Source organism: Astatotilapia calliptera, chromosome 15 (assembly GCF_900246225.1).
Source record: "Astatotilapia calliptera chromosome 15, fAstCal1.2, whole genome shotgun sequence".
Taxonomy (NCBI): Eukaryota; Metazoa; Chordata; class Actinopteri; order Cichliformes; family Cichlidae; genus Astatotilapia; species Astatotilapia calliptera.
This window is the reverse complement of record NC_039316.1, coordinates 36,265,624-36,284,078: the sequence shown is the minus strand read 5'-3', so window position 1 is coordinate 36,284,078 and position 18,455 is coordinate 36,265,624. Positions and strand designations below refer to the sequence as shown.

At 40.4% G+C, this 18,455-nt stretch overlaps 1 protein-coding gene across 3 annotated transcripts in view; it reads right to left on the bottom strand.

Moving 5' to 3' along the window:
- Window positions 1-18,455, bottom strand: part of LOC113037124 (arf-GAP with coiled-coil, ANK repeat and PH domain-containing protein 2) — a 48,392-nt gene that overhangs the window by 21,687 nt on the left and 8,250 nt on the right. For all 3 annotated transcript variants that reach the window (XM_026193826.1, XM_026193828.1, XM_026193829.1), the window contains exons 2-8: window positions 12,580-12,637; window positions 9,181-9,300; window positions 8,448-8,501; window positions 6,703-6,761; window positions 5,466-5,649; window positions 3,034-3,078; window positions 1,982-2,077 (exon numbers count right to left, since the gene is read on the bottom strand). In XM_026193826.1, coding sequence (XP_026049611.1) covers window positions 1,982-2,077; window positions 3,034-3,078; window positions 5,466-5,649; window positions 6,703-6,761; window positions 8,448-8,501; window positions 9,181-9,300; window positions 12,580-12,637 — 616 coding nt within the window. The remainder of the gene's footprint in view (window positions 1-1,981; window positions 2,078-3,033; window positions 3,079-5,465; window positions 5,650-6,702; window positions 6,762-8,447; window positions 8,502-9,180; window positions 9,301-12,579; window positions 12,638-18,455) is intronic.

Here is an 18,455-nt window from a genome sequence, read left to right as displayed (position 1 = left end):
TTTTCAATAAGTATTTAAGTCTTTGGTTTTCATCCTCCTCTGTTGTTCCATTTTTCATTTTTTTAAGTTTCTAAACGTTTCCAGGTATCAACGCCCCCCCGCAGCTGCTTTTACTCCAGCTCAGGGTTTATTCATCTTTCTAATAATTTACTCGCACTCTTGATGACTTTCTCATAGTTTAGAAGCATCGCGTCATATTATCAGACCTGTTGGCAGCTCCTCCACACCTCCCTGCACAGCCTCTCCACCTTCTTCAGCTTCATGATGGAGGTATAATGCACCGTCCACGGCCGCTGCTTTCTTTAGCACGGCCTTTGATCTTCCTCTCCTTCTGGTTTGTGCTGCCCCAAATTCAGCACGACAGGCTTGTATTCCACAGCACAGTTAAGCTCTTACTTGTTCATCCACTTGAAAACAAACCCTCTGTCTCTTTCCCCCCTCCGTCTTCAGGGTCTTTTTCAGTTCTGTCCTTTTTTCCCCTTTTCCTCACACAACACTCTCTTCTCTCTCCGTCGGTCTTTCGAGTCCATGCCTTTCTGTGCTTCTTCAGTCACATTTAGCTTCAAGAAGATTACACTCTGCCTCTTATCCTTTCCTAAAATCTGCTTTTCAAAGAGGTCCAGCCTTCCTTCGCTTCTCTCTCTTCTTTTTTTCTGTCAATGAGAATTTTCCAACTTCAGAACACAAGGGTAAGAAACCACACGCTTCTCTCCAACCCAATTAAGAGCTGCTGAATGGGCTCCTCAGATCTGGCTGTCAAAAAAGTCCCCCAAAAAATCCACACTGCATTTCCTTCTTTCACAGTTTGGCTATACGTTCAACAAGCTCCTCTTTTCTCTACTGCTCTGCCTCTTGTAACTGCACTCCTTTCTCCTTGGTCCTGGTCTGCTGCTTCAGCCTCTGAGCAAACAGCCTATATATTCCACAGCCCTGCTTCTTTCACTCAGCTGACTGTCAACCCTCCGAGTCCAACTGTGGGAAAACCCATTCCAGCTCACAACCTTCTTCCTCATTCCCGCTAAATGTAAAAGCTTCACTGTGATTACAATCTTCAAGTAACATTCAGGCTCAGAGGAAGGGCTTTGTTTATGAGAGGATGCACACAGACACACACGAGGGTGGAAACTGAGTTGACGAAAGTACTGCAGTACACACAAACCCACACATATACACGGACGAGATAGAAACACAAACACAGAGGGAGAAGAGTGGCGACCTCAATTTGCAGCTGAACTTATGGTTGGGCAGATGCCAGCATTTTCGCATTGTCATTACCAGAAATACTAGTTTAAAAATACACACACACACAAGTTAAAATGAAAGGTGACAACAAAGCAGATGAGCATGACAACAATGTGAAGAGATGAGTTTCAGAGTAAAGTGTTGCAACATCTCCAGAGGCTTGGTAATGAACTAATCATTTGATTCAGGTGTGTTGATCTAAAACCTGGAAGACACCGGCCCTCGAGGCCTGGAGTTCCCCACACCTGCTCTAATGGAAAAAGAAAGACAAGCAAACCTGTTTCTTTAGAAAAAAAAATAATGTAAATATTAGTCTTTCCCTCATAATATAAAGCGTTTACTCTTTACAGTGCACTGTTATGTAAACTTGGAAAGCAATTATTCTGCTGCTCTTCTAAAAATAACATCACGAGTTTACGATATCTTCCAATTAATCAACAGGCGTGGCTGAGCGGCGAGCACTGCAGTGGATTCGTTTTATGCAGAGCATCAAACTAGAAAGAATAAAACCAAAATAGCAGCGAGCTGTACGTACGCTGCGCAAGCCGAAGGAACAAAAGGGAACAACGGCAGATAGATATATTTATGTACAAATATGAGCGCCTTTTTAACTGTGGCTGTGTGTTTGGATCCATCAGTGTCTGAAAGTCCTGGAAGATTTTTATATTTGGATACAGGTAACGTAGGAACACACCAACCCTAATTATGGGTGCATGTGTGTGCAGAGTGTAGCCTGTACCTGCCCTCCCAGCTGTTTCATAAGAGGCTGCAGTTCACTGAAGAGGTCATAACCTTGGTGGAAAAACGTCAGATGGGCGTACATGAAGGACAGCATCTATAAAAAAAAACAACAACAACGTGTTTATTAAAACACTTAAGAGGAAGAAGGGTCTTTCCATCTCCATTCATCAAATTTAAACAGAAAAAAACCCCAAGTGACCATCACAGGTTTGTCTTTCTACTGGAAAAAGCTCATTCTTAATAGGAAGCATGCAAAATTTCCCTACTGTAAAAGGTCCCTTAAAATCCTTTGTCTAAAAACACCCGTGTCACATCCTACAGCGTTCCAGCATCATTTTTTAACTCTCCCTTGAACACCAAGTAGGAGTAATCATGGTTTCTCTTTTCTGAACTGAGCAGTTTCTGTTTCAAGCCTGCTTCAAAACACAACGACTGGCTGTGATTTCTCTCTACAGCTTACCAGGGCTACCCTTGGAAAAACCCGGACTCTATACTAATAGTCATCAAACACCAGCTTTATTGATATATCTCGAGGCGTTAAATCTCATCGTTAAGAGTGCAGGAGAGGTCCTCAAATAATGGAGGGAAAGAGCTAAAGGAGGCATTTTAAATTTTCATTATCTAGAAAACTATCTGAGCTCAGTCCTTCGAAATCATTTAGGCCGAATATCTCATCTTATGGCTCTAAGAACTAAGGACTATAATGAGTTAACACAGGAATATTTGGATGTATTTGTCTGATCTCTGACAGCAGATTAGGAGGCCTGAAAAAACCAAAAGTGTACAGTCAGGGGACTGAGAGTTTATTTAATGATAATGAAGCTTACACATGAAAACACATTTTCATCTGTCTTGCTCCTTTCACTCAGAGCAGGTTTCTGTTAATATTACATGTAACATTTGGGATTTTGACGAGTCATTTTCCCAACATGAATCTTCCTATTTGAATTTTTCCAGGCAAATCTGGTCATGTGGGAGGCAGTTGATGAACTGAGAGTGAACGACCCAGAACAGAAAGCTCATTTCATTTGAGAGAACGAGTAAACTTACTGATTTTAGGATCTCCGACCTTCTCTTGGACTGTAGCACGTTTATCTGAAAGTTCATAAAAACCAAAACAGTGAGAAGTAGGGATTATTATGAGAAAATATCTGGGACAATGCGGTATCTGACAGAAAAATGCAGAGAGAGAGTAAAAAGTGGAGTGGAGATGGGGGGGAAAGACTTAAAGAGCGTGAGACAGAACAGAAAATGAGACGAGCTGGTGGAGATGAAACAAAAAGAAGTGCCTGAGAAAAATCAAAGAAAGCTGACAGGCGTGAAATGACTACTACTGAGGCTGGATAAAATCGCACCATCTCCCTCAGCATTAATAGGCAGCGTTTCATTATGCCAGCACCAGGGGGAGCCCTCTGCCTCATGTTTAGGGATGTGGGTTGAAGCCTGTCTCACTTTTCATCTTTGCCTCATCGCCTCCTGTCTCTCCGTCTCCTTCTGTGTGTGAATGTTTGTGAAGAAGGCTCTGCCATTCGTCCAGACTAATTACCGCCGTCCTCATCTGGCCTTGGATTTTCTCATAGCTTAATGCTGCAGAGCAGGGATGTGTTGTGGTGGAAGGCCAGCTTCAGAAGTAATCCCACACTTCGCTTCATACTTCTGAATTAACCTAAGTCCAGCGGCCCCTTTTTGTTTGTGTAGTGAAAACAGGGTCACCATGCTTCAATACCCCGGAGAATAAAAGTAAAGGAAATGTCTTTTATGGTCAGCAGTAATTTCATGGCTGCAGGTTTTAAGGCAATTTTCTCAAGCGACTCTAACCACACTTGTGTTTATACACAGATGTTAACTCCCATCCTGGGGAGGAAGCTTATTTTTTTCCATCCCCAAACCACAACAGTTGACGCATCGCGACTTTTACAAGCCCCCCTCCTTCTCGATTACAGTCAATTAGTAGCTTTGACCAAAGCAGCACCTCTAAACGATGGTTATTTAACTCTCAGTGTGCAATATAGTGTCAACACTACAGCCGCAAGCAAACTATCAGAGCAGTTATTTGGAAATTGGTTTGTAAAGCTGCAGCAATTGCAAACTTGTGGGAATGTAACATTTCAATTTGTCACGTTTGGTTTGTCAAGTTTTTACGCACAAACAACTTTCACTTATCTCTAATAGTGGTGAAAACAATAGAAGTGGTAACATACGGGGGTGGGTTACTGAGCGAGATGCTTTTCCATTTTTCCAGACTAGCAGCACACTTCACCATCAGTGAGCCAGGAAATCCCTGAAGTTTAATATTTTATGCTGCAGCTCTACGTGGCACAGCATAGTAAAAGAGACATGCTTCACTCTTAAAACGCCGTGAATGCGAGTCTGGCTTACAACCTCACTCATATATTTTCCTCTCCCGCTACCATCTTGCATGTCACTATAAACTGCGTACTGTATAATCAAGCACAAATGCCACAAAGATGAAAAAAATAAACTAAAAAGCACAAAAAATAAAATAAAGTTAAAGTCTGTCTCAAATGTTTCCTGCAAGCACCGCTGCAGAAGTTAGTTTTTAAAGTGCTGACAGCACTGTCCAAATGTGAAACTTTAATGGAGACCCATTTAAAAATCAGCTGAGCTAGCTGCTAGCTTATAGATTTCCTATAAGCACACTAAAAAGCGAGATAAAAACCAGACTCGTTTCTCACAGCCAGGACTCTTTTTTTTATGAGATGGTGATTATAGAGTGGGCCACTGGAGCAGACTGCCAAACCTATATTAAAACCTCCAGTTTGGTTTCAATTCACCATCTCATTTGCTCAAGGAGTGAAGGGTGCCCATACAGCATTGTCTGTTCTTTTGGGAGGGAGATTCAATAACAGGGCCGCCAGCTGCCTTATCAGAAACCACAAAGCATTCATCAGCACTGCTGTGGCTGAGAGCAGAGCTGATGGATTCAATGGCACAAAAGCACTGAGTAAGGTTACAGCAGAAAATATCTAAGTGGCTTTGACAGAGAAAATGAGAAAGAAAACGAGCAAAAGGAGACGAACAACATTAATTCAAAAACTGATTTTGGAAACTGAAGAAACTTTTCCGACTAACCAGGTTATTAAACCTCTTTCTGAGTACTTTTTTTGTTCACTTTGGATAAAACAGAATCAAACGCAGCATTCCTGTGCAAAAATAGCATTTTTTAATTAAATGCTGAATAATAAGTTCTCATCCAAATTCTGAACATGACAGCGTGCACCTCAGCTTTTTTGAGATCCATACTTAAAAGCTGAATGTCAGCAATCTGTTGCTATATATAAATATAGTCTGACTGAAAACTGCCTCAGTTTCAAGTCAAAATCTCCCTGAAATAGCACCGCATTTCTTTTTTTAGATCATCCTACGTGTAAGCATAAAACCCTGTTACTGCTATTTAAAATGCACAGTAGGCCACATGTCAGTGCATCCCTTGCTGTCATTCAACATCCAGCGGGCTGTACCTGTAAGACGTAGTCGAGGACAATGTGCCGGAAGCACTTGCGCGTGGCAGTGAGGATGTTGGTGGCCTCCTCCACCTCGTGCTGCTTGTTACGGGGAGCTTGGGCATTCTTGATCAGCGCCGTCTCCTTTTCCTCGCTCACTTTGTCAAATTGCTTCTTGGCTTCTTTGAACTTACGCAGGTCACTTCAAAGGAAGAGAGGTTTATTAGTATAAACATGACAGCAGATCCTGGGTTTTTGTGCGTCTCTCAGGGTACTCCGGCTTCCTCCCACAGTCCAAAGTGATGCAAAGCTTTGGGTAAACTGGTGAATCTAAAGTGACCATAGAAGTGAATGTGAGGTTATAGCCTGCACGGACGGACAATAACTTATAGCCTTATGACAAAGCCACTTTCAATTGTGTCCAATTAATCTTATAAAAAGGATGTGGGCTTTTCAGCAGTTTGAGCAATCATATATGATCGTTTATACTAATCGTGATGCGTTTTACAACAACCACAAACTTTGGTGGCCGAGTAGGACTGAACTGTACGAGCATAAAGCCAAAGGAGCTCAACATTTAGTGTCAGAACTCAAGAGACACGACAGCTAATGTCACATTTTAGACTATAAACATGTGAAAGACGAAAGCTTGCACTGAAAGACTGAATTCTTACCCTAATTTAGGACAAACTTTAATGAGTTTCCACGAAGAGTGGGACTTCAATAATCTAAGACGTTAAAGTTTAAAGGGAAAGGTCCATAGTTACAGGAATCTCTGAATATGAATGAGCACGAGAATGGTCAGGCAACAGGAACATGTCAATTTAAAACAAAGGCAAACTCCTTGACCTGCTTCTTGTTAACCACATGCCCCACACTTATCATTTGCAGCCATTTTCCTGAGTGAGATTAAGTCACATTTGAGCACCACAAGATACTGAGTAAAGTATAAGTGCTGCTGATGTGGGTGTTTAGTCCTGATGTGCCAGAGGCAAAAACTGCTAATCCTTATAATGAAATAAACCAGAGAAGCAACTCCTTCCTGTAATTATACAAGCTGCCCAAATCTCTGAGCTAAATTAGGAGAACTGAGGAGGATGTTATGAAGCCTACATAGAAATAAAAATATTCTCTTATGCAATTTAATGACAATGCTGTCCGCATCATCCTGTAGTGTATTTACTCCTGAATATTTTGTGTTTGAAGCTGTGAAAGGTAAGTTAACCAGTTTTTACTGTGGTTAATTAATACTCACTCTTTGACAAAGGTTTGAAGCTGCGTCTTGATTGATCTCTGGGCCTGATCGAATAATATCTGTGAAACAAAAACAGACAGAAAGCCTGAGTGACTGCTCCTTCCCATTTGAAGAAAAGGTTTCTCTCTAAACATGTCGAGGAACTTAAGAAACAAAAACCTGACAATTTTATTCTCTTTCTAAGCCCCCGTGTGATTTCTAAGTTAGTTGTCAGCATCTGCTTAGGAGGACATTTGTTAACATCACAGGGTGCAATTAAGCAGCTAAATTTACTCAAACGCGCTGACTTTGTAAACTCCCCTCATAAAGACACAAACACGAGAAATGACGTGATTCGTTTATTCTCGCTCATGAGTCATACCCTCATTAACCTGCATCCTTCCTTAAAAATGAGCTGAACCAAGCAAAAGGAAAAAAAAGCCAGACGAATGCATTAAATAAGGCTTCGGCGCATATCTGTAGTCAAAAACAGACAATATGAGCAGTGTGGTGCGGAGAGGCCTTCACTGACAAACAGATTGAGCACTGTGAGGAGATCACGTGCTGAAAGATCGCTGAGCAGCAAAATCCTATCTGACAATCAGCTGATGTGACCGCAGTCTCCACCAATGAGTAACAGTCTCAGGCTGTTAGGGAACAAGGCAGCTAAGTTAATATCTCTACTAACTAGTACTAAATATCCTGGAATTGCAGTCTGACCTAAACATAGAACTAAAACTGTGCAGAAGTCAGTTTAACCAAACCTGAAAGGCAACAAACATCTCACTGAGGTGACAACATCTACATTATGTTGCCTCACCTAAAATTTAAAGCCTTTAGAAACTACAGTATGTAACCATGTTACTTCTATTCAACTGTAAATTTTGTATTTCAACTAGCAGTAACGATCACAGTGCAACGCTAACGCCTGGAGGCTCAATCAGGACATGTTAGGCAGAGGTAGTGGAGATAATTCCTGACAAGGGGACTCTCTAAATTCACTGTAGAGAAAGAGGCTCTAGCCTAATGAGAAGCCCAACAGAGGAAAGTTTCAAGCGCCACCTTAATGCCGACCAGAGACTGACAAGTAGGGAGTTTAAGAAGGAAAGGAATAATCACATAATTAGATCTCTCCTACTGGGCTCCTTGAAGAGTGGGGAAAAGGCATCATGTTGGTTTATTTTAAATGATCTAGCATGCAACACATCTGTTATGGTCAACATTATACTAAAGCTCTTCACCTGTCTGCGGGATGAACTAAACACACAAACACTTTACACCAGTTATGGATGATTTATTCCAACAGATGGATTTCAACCCACACACACAACCAGATCTGCTTATGACATCATGGACCGTTTTACTCCAGGAATTATTTTTATTTTGTAACAAAAGACAAGAAATCCCAAAGCGTTTGTGACTAATGATGGCTGACAATGAATAAAAAAGGAATTTATTGCAGCTGACCCAAGGAGCTTTTTTTAAAACCACTGTTTACAATAGGCATTGTTTCCTGTGTGTTTTTAGCAACACCCTGCTTCACATATTTTACAGCAATATGAAATCTTCCCCCAGGAAGATGCTTATTATAGCCACTTTCTTCACATTCAGCCACCATAGTTCAGTTCTGTGCTAAGCTTTTAAAACATGTTCACTGGACATTTTCTGCTTCTCTTTCTCAGCACAAGGATTTTTTTTTTTAAACGATCTGGATTTTATAGTCACTTGGGGGGGAAAAAACATGCATCCGGTTTTGGTCAGCGTACCGTGTGATAGTTGATCATCTCCTGCAGACTCTCGGCAAACTTTGTGAGACTGGACTGTGAAGAGAAGGAAGAGGACAGCCATGAAGGCAGGCAAAGAGACAAAGCAAGAATAAAACACAAAACAGCACAAGGTCAAATATAATTAAAACCAGTGGTTCAAAATGCCTGCTAAGCCACAGCTGCAGGGACAAATGCTCCTCAGGTATGAGAGAAAGGAAACCCTGGTGTTTTTGAAGCAACAATAGCACTTTGGGAAAGAATTCTTTTGGCTAAGTTACACTTTTCAGATACACGCAGTGGCTCAGCTTCAAACCTAAAGGGAGAGGCGGTGAACAAAATACACAAAGGCAGCCAGGAAGTGCTTGCCTCGGCATGCAAAATTTATAAGAGAGAACAAAACAAAACATCTGACCTCTGCGAGACCCAGCGGACAGTGCGAGGTTCTGCTAGCCCTCAGTTTTCAAACTTGGATAAATCTCACCATGGATGCAGAGTGAAACCCATTTAGAGTGATCAAACAAAGAGCTAAAGGCTTCTTCACATCTGGGGACTCTCATGAAGTCAGTAATGCTTTTACACCATCTGTGATGTTTATTTTACTGAGATGTAGAGTTTTCAAAGTTTTACTGGATATTACAGGAGGACTGTCACAACACAAGCTGGAGAAGAAGCAAAAAAATACTTCAAAGCATTTTGTGCAGATAAGATGGAGCAAAATTATATTTTTGTTTACCTCAATGACCTCATCTTTGGTGGACTGCTGTGCAAGCTCCCGGATCCCATTAACAAACTGTTTGTTAGCTGCGTTGTAGGCTTTTCCAGCATCAATCATCCCGATACACAATTTCACCAACTAGAAAGGAAAGAGGCAGACGTCAGTGTTCGAGGGGGTAACGGAGAAATGAAGAAATGCATTAACAATAGAAACACTTCAGTGAACATAAACTAGAAACAGTGCTAGAGATTTCTTCAGGGCATTGTCTCTTATTAATAACAGTGGAGTTCTGCTGCTGAAAATAGATTTGGGATTTTTTGTGGAAACTGGAAACGCACAGAAAAGGACTAAAATATAAGATACTCAGTGCTTACTCAGTTTATTGGTAATTAACAACAGCCACTTCTTTCCCTTCTGACTCATTGAGGGCAAAGATAATTCCAGGTTATGTAAACTCCCAACAAATTCTGGCCACTCTCCATCTACTCCCACACAGCTGATGACACAGAGGCTGAATGTGCATCTACAGCCAAAGCAGCTACATGACACGCTAAGAAAATGCCAATTTTAAGCAGCTTCCTTCAACAATTACTAAATGTTAATGAACACCTAAAAGCTGATCAAACGCAGACTGACCCTGCTTCACGACTAATTATGAGTGAAGTTTGAGTCGGAAAGAGAATAAGCAATGCTGTCACTCAAAATGAAGCATTTCGCTTAATATTTAACCTCCTAAGACCCGAACTCTTTCACAGCAGCATTTTTAATTTCTCTTTGATATTTGGGCTGATTGGGACACGATGAATGTAAAAACAAAGAATTACCAGATTTTTTTTTTACCTGATTTTTGTTTCTAAGAAAAATGAGAGCCACAAATGAGGATATTCGTTTAAAATTTTGATAGAACAGTAGCAGTATAATGTCCTCGTAAGTGGATATCAGGCTCTTGTAGAGCAAAATTGAGTATTTTGGCCTAAATAACCCAAAATGTGACGTCCACATATGTGGACGCCAGGTCCTAGGAGGTTAAAAAATGCTCTTTTCCCCCAATCATATAACCGTCTCAGCAGTGAGGATACAAAAGAAAAAGACAGGCTCAAAGTGGAAAAAAGTGAAAGTGCTACAAAACATTAGAAGCACAAGACAAGTGGGTCAACACCTTACTCTCACACACATTTACACACATTTCCAGCATGCACACGTGTCATTTCCTTTCCATTTGAACAAAATACTTATCTTTAAATATGATTACACTACAGCTGCCTCAGCCCTGCTGCATGTTGTTAGGGTGTTTTCACATTTGTGGTGTTTAGTCTGTTTAAATCCATTGTGCAGATGTTCATTTGCGCAGATGTAAACGAGGTAACCGCACACCGAGACCCTTTGGAGGAGGTGGTCTCACTCTGGTTTAAAAAACACCCATAGATCTAGAGATGTATTCGCTTTCTGTTGTTGCTCTGTAAATAATTTCTTGTAGCACTTCAGGAATGCTTCAGGTAGACATGCTTTTTCATTGTTCTCTTGGTTCATTTCCAGAACATAAAAAGAGACTTAACACTGATGAGGGAAGCAACAGTTTCACAGAAACAGAACCACAGTGACACCATTCAGAAGACACCAGTATGTGAAAGGTTTCTACTCCATTGTTTGGAAACAGGATGTATGAGAGCAGATGTAATGTGTACACTGTCTCTGTTGATTTACTTCTGATCCAACATGGCTGTGCACGTTATGGTCACACAGGTAAGCAAGCTTGAAGGAAAAGCTGAACTCTGGTATCTGAAGACAACTTCACTTCACCCAAGTCAACACATACACACTCAGACACACACACACACTATCACAGCCATACTCACGCAAACACACCCACTCTCTGGCAGATCCTTCCTCTCCACAGCAAGAGGGGAAGTGAGGCTGAGTCACGGAGGTGGAGTGAGGAGGAGGGTGTAAGAGTAACACTGTAAGACTAAGTCGAGGAATAAAGAACTGGATTCTTCTACGGTCTCACTCTAAGCAAGAGAACAATTCTGTGGGCTCTGTGGCATCAAGACGGTACAACCGTTGATAAACATGACTCTGTTTGGTTGGATTAATGTCAGTTACACAGGAAAAAACCCAAAAGGCATGAATTGATTGTTGGGGGGGAAAAAGAAATCTGCACAAAAGCTGGGAAAAGTACCAAAGGCACTCTTCAGGACTCAGGACTATAAATAACACTCCCGAAATATCTCTGCACACAGAAAGTTATTGAGCCAATTATTTTTTAATTTTAATAAGTAATCAAGTGTGAAACAATTCTGTAGCTTTAATATGGATTTCATCAAGTGCTTAACAGTCTGTACTAGGGTTGGGCGGCATGTAAAAATTTTATGTTAACGTGTTAACACTGACAGCACATAAATATATATATAAAGTCGCCAATTTGGGATGAAAGAGGTCAATTCAAGGATGTAACCAAAGCAGTGTCCCGCCTGTGCAGACCTATAGTGCGAGCAAACTACTCAAACACAGCTAACTTGCATGAGCATGCACGTGGCCACCATCCGGCTGAGTATGCTAGGCTATCACCAGCTTCTGCAGCTCCATCAACAAGCATTTGATGGAGCTTTTTTTTTTTTTTCCCCTTTCTGTTGACTGGTTCTATTAGCTCCATCTTTATTAGCAAACTTACTCATGGACGAATAATTAAATTGCCCCTTGTAAAAATGATGGCCGATGGGCTCAGCCTATCATTGATAGTCGATATATTCGTCCAGTCGTCCAACCCAAGTCTGTACCACTAAATACGATTGTAAATACCATCCTACGCATGAGTATTTCCTATTAAAAATAAGCAAAACAATAAAAAGCTTTGATAAAAGAATAAATATGCTGAATGGTGAGTAAATGCTGAGCCAGGCAGTAGAGTGGGTCGTCTACCAATCAACAGGCGATGCATGCATCAGTGTGAGTGTGTGAATAACCCTGATTTTGTTTGTATACTACTTTGCATTACTTCATCCAGACCTATTACAAAAACTGGAAACTCTTCTTAAAACATTAACCTCGTCTTTTATCATGAATTCATTTGGCCCCTCCATGAAATCCATTTTTCAAATCCCTAATAATAGGCACACATCCCTTTTCGTGATTTTACAAACGTATGATTTTGATCAACAAAATGCCACAGTTACAATAAAAGACTTGGCATATAGATAGATATTTAATCTGGTCCAAGTAAACCATCACATTGCTGGAAGGGTAACGAGTGCGTTTACTCGTCTGCTTTCATTCAGTCTTGCTCGAAATGCCAAGGAATACAGCGAGGACAAGTCCGAGGACAAACCTGACCTGTTACAGGATGGCTTATGTTGCTGCTGGCTCACACGGTGGAGAAAACGAACAATTAAACAATGTTTTTTCATGGGCGGTACTCACTTTGTCAAGCTTGGATTCCAACTCGCACACATCCCCCTCCACTTCCTCTATGGTGGCTCTGTGAGGACAGAAAATGCAAAGGTTTGAAGTGAAGCGCAACCATGACTCAATACTTCATTGACATTCGGATGCATGAACTGTGAAACAGAGAAAGAAGGTGTACTCAGAGGCATTCTGCTGGAAAGCATGCATACCCTTCATCTTCATCCCATTATCACAGTTCTCCTTATAACCCTCCTGTGTCTACAGAGCAGTTAGGTTAATCTCTGTTCCGCATTATGGCACTTATGTTGATCATAAGTAAAAAGGAAGCAATATACTGCATGCCAATATAAGCAACATAATTTATAGCCACACAGCTTCATCTTTGTCACGTATGCAACTGAAACTGGGTCAAATATTTGTCTTTTATTCAACATCTTGATCATTTTCAGACAGAGAAGAAGAACTTAATTTAATTATAGCAGTTCGGTTCCCCCAACATTCCCGTATTCCACAATTATAGTTTCTGAAAGCGGCAGCTGCAGTAAATGACAATATCCTCCCGTTCGAGCACGTGAGACACACAGACAGACGTCTAGAAGCAGACAAACTGAGAGCTGCCATTTTGGGCCTGAAGTCAGGTCTGGCGTCCTGCCCTCTAAAATGTGACAGAGACACAGCTCGCCTCTCCACAAGATCGACAGCCTACGAGCTTCAGGATACCACAACAGAGGGAGAAGAATAACAAATACATCATCCCAGCAAAGGATCTGTGGATTAATCTCCCCTTGATGTTAATTATCGCATTACTAAGGCTTTTTTAATGCAGGATAGACAAAGAGTATTTTTTCTAAAACTGCATTTATTTATGCTTAATCTGGAGTAAAGAAATAATAAGAAATAACATGGCAAATGCCAACACTTGATAATGATATATGGATTTATTAGACACAGATGTATCTGCAGAAAAGCAACAAGGTCTTTAAGGTGCATCTAAAACATACAACACAACAGCGCCTTTAGCATTAAAACACCAATTTAAGGAGTGCACTGCAACGATATAAGCTCACATATCCTAGAAAAACACATTTAAAATAGGAGAAAAGCTCTGAAATGATGGTGCTAGTGGTGGCACATTATGAAAACTTAATGAATGCGCTGCTGTTAAGTCATGTATCATTAGTTATGCAGTGCAGCTCAGATGTGGCCTTTAGATAATGCATGCTTCACATTTATAACCATTTAGCAGCAGTAATCAACACTGAGGCAAGTTTATTCTTAAGACAATAGCAGCATTAAAACTGTTTACATCTACTAATACAACAGTATCTGTTTCTTATCATGGCGATTCTCTCCATTTCAGGCCTATCAGCCAATCGCCCTTAGCATAAACTCACTGAAGATAAGAACAACAGTTTTACATTTCAAATACAATTTATTCTACTGCAGGAAAAAATGTGTCCAACATCATGCAGTGCAGTGCATGAGTGCCATGTGTCAGTGTAAAGCAGAGGGATTAAGAACGTCACCCTGCAGTAGCAGCGGACGGCTTTCTCCAAACCCCCTGTAGCTGTTTGTTCTCCCATATGGCATCAAACTAAGTCGTGGACATCTGGTCAGTGCCGGGGATCCCTCAACAGGAGAGGCTTGGATGTATGCGCATACTGAACAGCAGATACTGTGAAGTGCAACTGTATGACTTAATTTTATTGTTATTTACATGTCCTCGTCTTTCTTCTGTATGTGAAAGGGATTTTGTTGTTGTTGTTGTTGTTTTTTAATGCAGGATGCACAGATGCAGCAGTCACAATCGTTAAAACTATAAACTAGAATTAGCTTGAGTTGCTGGCTATGCTACAAGGCGCATAGGATAAACCTGGTGGTAAGGCTAATCTGAATATCATGCATGAACAGCAAATCCATCACTCAGTAAGTTCAACTGTGGGAATGCCAAAATCAAACTGCTGAGCTTTCAGAAACTGATATATGCCTTATTCAGCTAAATGCTTGAAGAACCTGCCACATAGAGAAGTCCTTTGCTTTGCAACATGTACTTTATTGCACAAGTAATCTCATGTACTTTGATTAATACATGTTAACATAAAATTACATTAGCTGAATAGATCTTTTTTTGTCTTCTGTGCTTCATAATAAGTATAGGAGGAAGACAGCAAAGTGCTTCTTTTTATGAGTCTTAAATAGCAGTCCAAGTAAAGTCTGTGAACTGAGGTCTTAAGTAGTCCAACAGGGCAGAAACAGGGTCAAAGGCAATAGATGACTGTGCCTCTCTCACACAGATATTAACCGTGGTCAAAAGAACATGCTACAAGCCCCGTTTGTCTTTCTCTGCTGCCACGGGCAAAGGACATTTCTCCAGTGATTCACACAGAATCACCACTGCTCTGCCGGCCGTGTCGAGCGTCCGACTTCAGGAGGATTTGACTTTTGCTTGGTGATGTAGTTAGTACAAACGTAAGGAGTACAAACATTTGCCAACACTAAAAACAGAGGGAAGGAAGAGTTAGTTAAAACATGTTTAAGGAAAGCTTTAGTTGTACACTTTACAAAAAAGTGAATTGAATTATTACAATAAAATTACCCAATAACAGACTGTGTTTGTCAGTCAGTCAAATTACTATCTGATTATGTGTTATCTAACATCTTGTCAGGCCAGTTCTTGCTTGATAAAAGTCACTTGATTTCTCTGCCCAGGGGCAAACAACAACATTTAGTATCCAGGTCACAAGTATGAACTATAATAAACATCACTGAAATGAAAGAAGACTGGAAAACTCAGATACAATCTCAGGAACAGACCTAGAAACAATTGTTTTAATTGTCAGTCAGTCAGTCACTGTCATGCTTTCCAAGTAACCGCAAGAAGAAGACCATTTCCTTCTAATCTGAAAAGCTGAGCCTGCAAGCTAAACTTGCAAAAGTGCTGACAGGATAAGAAAAGGAGGGGCTTTGGCAAAACGAACATTTGGGCTATTGCCTCATAGCTCTGAACTTGGAGCATATCCAGGCTGAAACTGGATAATGAGCAAAAGAGGAGAAAGCAGAGGAAAGAAGAGCCACAAAGCTTTGGAAACACCAAGATCGACACTGAAGAGTCATAAAATGTGGTCCCTACTAGACTAAAGTCACCAAAATAGACAAAGAAAACTCTCTCTAAAAGATACCTGAATGCAGGCATTTAAATTAATGAGCAAACTCTAAGTGTGGGTTGTACAAGTGCTGCTCTACATAAACAAAGTGATACAAAATCCACTAAGTGACAAAGCCCTCTTTTCTGTAGTCTGTAGTCAGGACAGTGTGAACCACGGTTTTATCACAGCCTCATAAGACTCCTTTCAATAGAGTTGTCACCAGGTTAGTTTCATGAATTGTGATGAGTGGTATGACAGTCAAATTTCACACTGCTTTACATCATAAATCAGCAGGAAGCAGGGAAAAAAATGTCAAAACAGGTCATCTGGGGGAAAAAGGCCAACAACAAAAACAAAACATCATCCTAATTATGAAGCACAGTGGTGGGATCATCATCATGGGGCTACTTTGAAATCTCTCAGAGAACCAACTGGTTTTAAAGTGTATCAAAAACAATGTTTATAGGTGAACGTCAGAACAGAAGTTCATGGCCCGAAGCTGGGGAGAGGTTAGATGGCTCAATAAGATTATGTGCTTATCAAACAAATCAACAACAGAAATATTGAAAAATCAAGTAAAATTCAGAACCAGCCCTTAAACCAAGAAATATTGGAGCATGACTTCAAAAGGGCAACACTAATGAACTGAAGCAGCAGAAGTTGAAAAGCAGTAACATGAAAGGCAGCATTTTCAGCTGGTTTGGATATACTGACTGCTGACAACTCTGTTTCCACTCCTGGAGTGAGCCAAGCTGAACAGCTGGTTCTAGCAAATGAGACTGAAAGTATACTTGTTGCAGGGGAGTCTGAATACATTTACATTTACATTTACTTCTTATATACAAGTTAACATTTACAATTGCTTTTATATCTGTAGTAATTTTGACTCCTAAATACATGAATCCTTCTTTTGCATTTATAAACAGTGATTTGATTATTGGAGATTCTCTTTCTCTTGATTTAAATAAAGCACTGATGGTATCGTATAACTTATTTAATAACCTGAAAACTGTCTGAATTTATCAATTTGTTTAATGAGATTTACCTGCCAAATTTGACAAAAAGAGGAGAATATCATTAGTAAAGAGATATAAAATGTTCTTGCCCACCAATTTGGATCACTAAGAATCTACATTCTTAGTCTAAAAGGATTCTGGTCTCCAAAAACAGAACAAGAGAGGTAGTTTGTGCAAAAACAGCATTCACAGAGTGTAACCAGTAGATAAAACAAAATGCAAACTCTCTGAACTATGGTATCATTCAACAACAGAAAACTGTGCAAACTATTTGGAAGGGTCACGATGCATAGAGATACCAGATCCCTGCTGGTCCATAGCTGGTGCTGCTCATTCAAGATCTAAAGAAAACATATCCATATTCCAAACCATTAAAGCTTTAAAAAAGCACTCTCTTCCTCCCTCTGTGACAAGGCATCCAAGAATAAATTCCAGGAAATATCCATATGACTACTAGCTTTTTTATTACATGAAACAATAAAAATTAGGGAACTAAGCCTGGTTTAAGTGCGGAGTGGGTGTGAGGATCAAGCCAGAGCTAAATAGGGAGAGACGTGTGGTATAAGACAGACTACAGGCCATGAAGAAGTAAAACGGGGAGAGAAAAAAAGTCTGCTTTGTAAACCACATCAGAGGCAATTTCAGCTTCAGCGAGGCCATGTTTATGTCCTGCTTCCCTTTATGTTGACCCAAAAAGGCACTGATCCAAAAGCTTATGTCAGATAGGACTCCACACCACTGTACATCAAAACAGAAGCCTCCTGCTTGGAATATAATATTACAATATTCTTATATTACTCTACATATCTTATAACACGATCCATCTTCCATTTTGTAAGCCAGCAATCTAACAACAGTAGACAGTAAACAATAGCTTGCTTCCATACTTTAGGAAATTAATTCAAGTCATTTGAATCAGTTCTAGTTAGTCGCCTGACATTCTGCCTCTTAAAGCTTTTGAGTAAACATCCACATAAAAAGGTTATTTTAGCAGGGGGTGACTAAGATTCTAACACTGCCAACAACACTAACAGCAGCTCCGGACTTTTACTGTGCTAGTCTACAAGCACTAGAGTCAATGATTTGTCTGGATAGTAAAATACTGTATAAAAAGAAAAGGAGACACCTAATTCTTTAGCAGCGATTCAGTGACCACACTCCAAAAAGCAAATAATTCCACCCCTGGAGCTCTGTGAGGCAGCTGGCATCTGCCCAGCTGCTTGTGTCTACTCTACATAAAGAAGTCAGGCGGCCGAACAGGTTTGTCATTCATGTTGCTACCGAGTCTTCTTCAGGCCTGCGGTACGGACCTCAACACTTCAAAGACAAAAGGAGACATCAAAGAATATACTTTACACGTATTTCTGTCTCACTGGAGAATATTGTGTAATGCAGAAGCACCGGTTTGGTTGAAAATCTGTTCCCCCGTTGCACAATATCGGAAAAACTATTTATCATGTAATGGTCATACAGAAGTAAAACGACTTCTCGGTTCACCAATTATCTGATTTCAGGAAGTTAATATGCACTGTTGACACAGAAATACCGAGCTCCTCTACCTCCAGTGACAATAACCCGTTTAAAGCCATATTCAAGAGAATACAGGGAAGTTTCCCTAGTTGTTAACAATACTATTTTCCAAATAAAATAGCTCAAACTTCATAGTTAGCCCCAAGCAGGCTTACTTCTAAATTACTATTACTAATCCAATTTAGATGTGTCAGCCTGG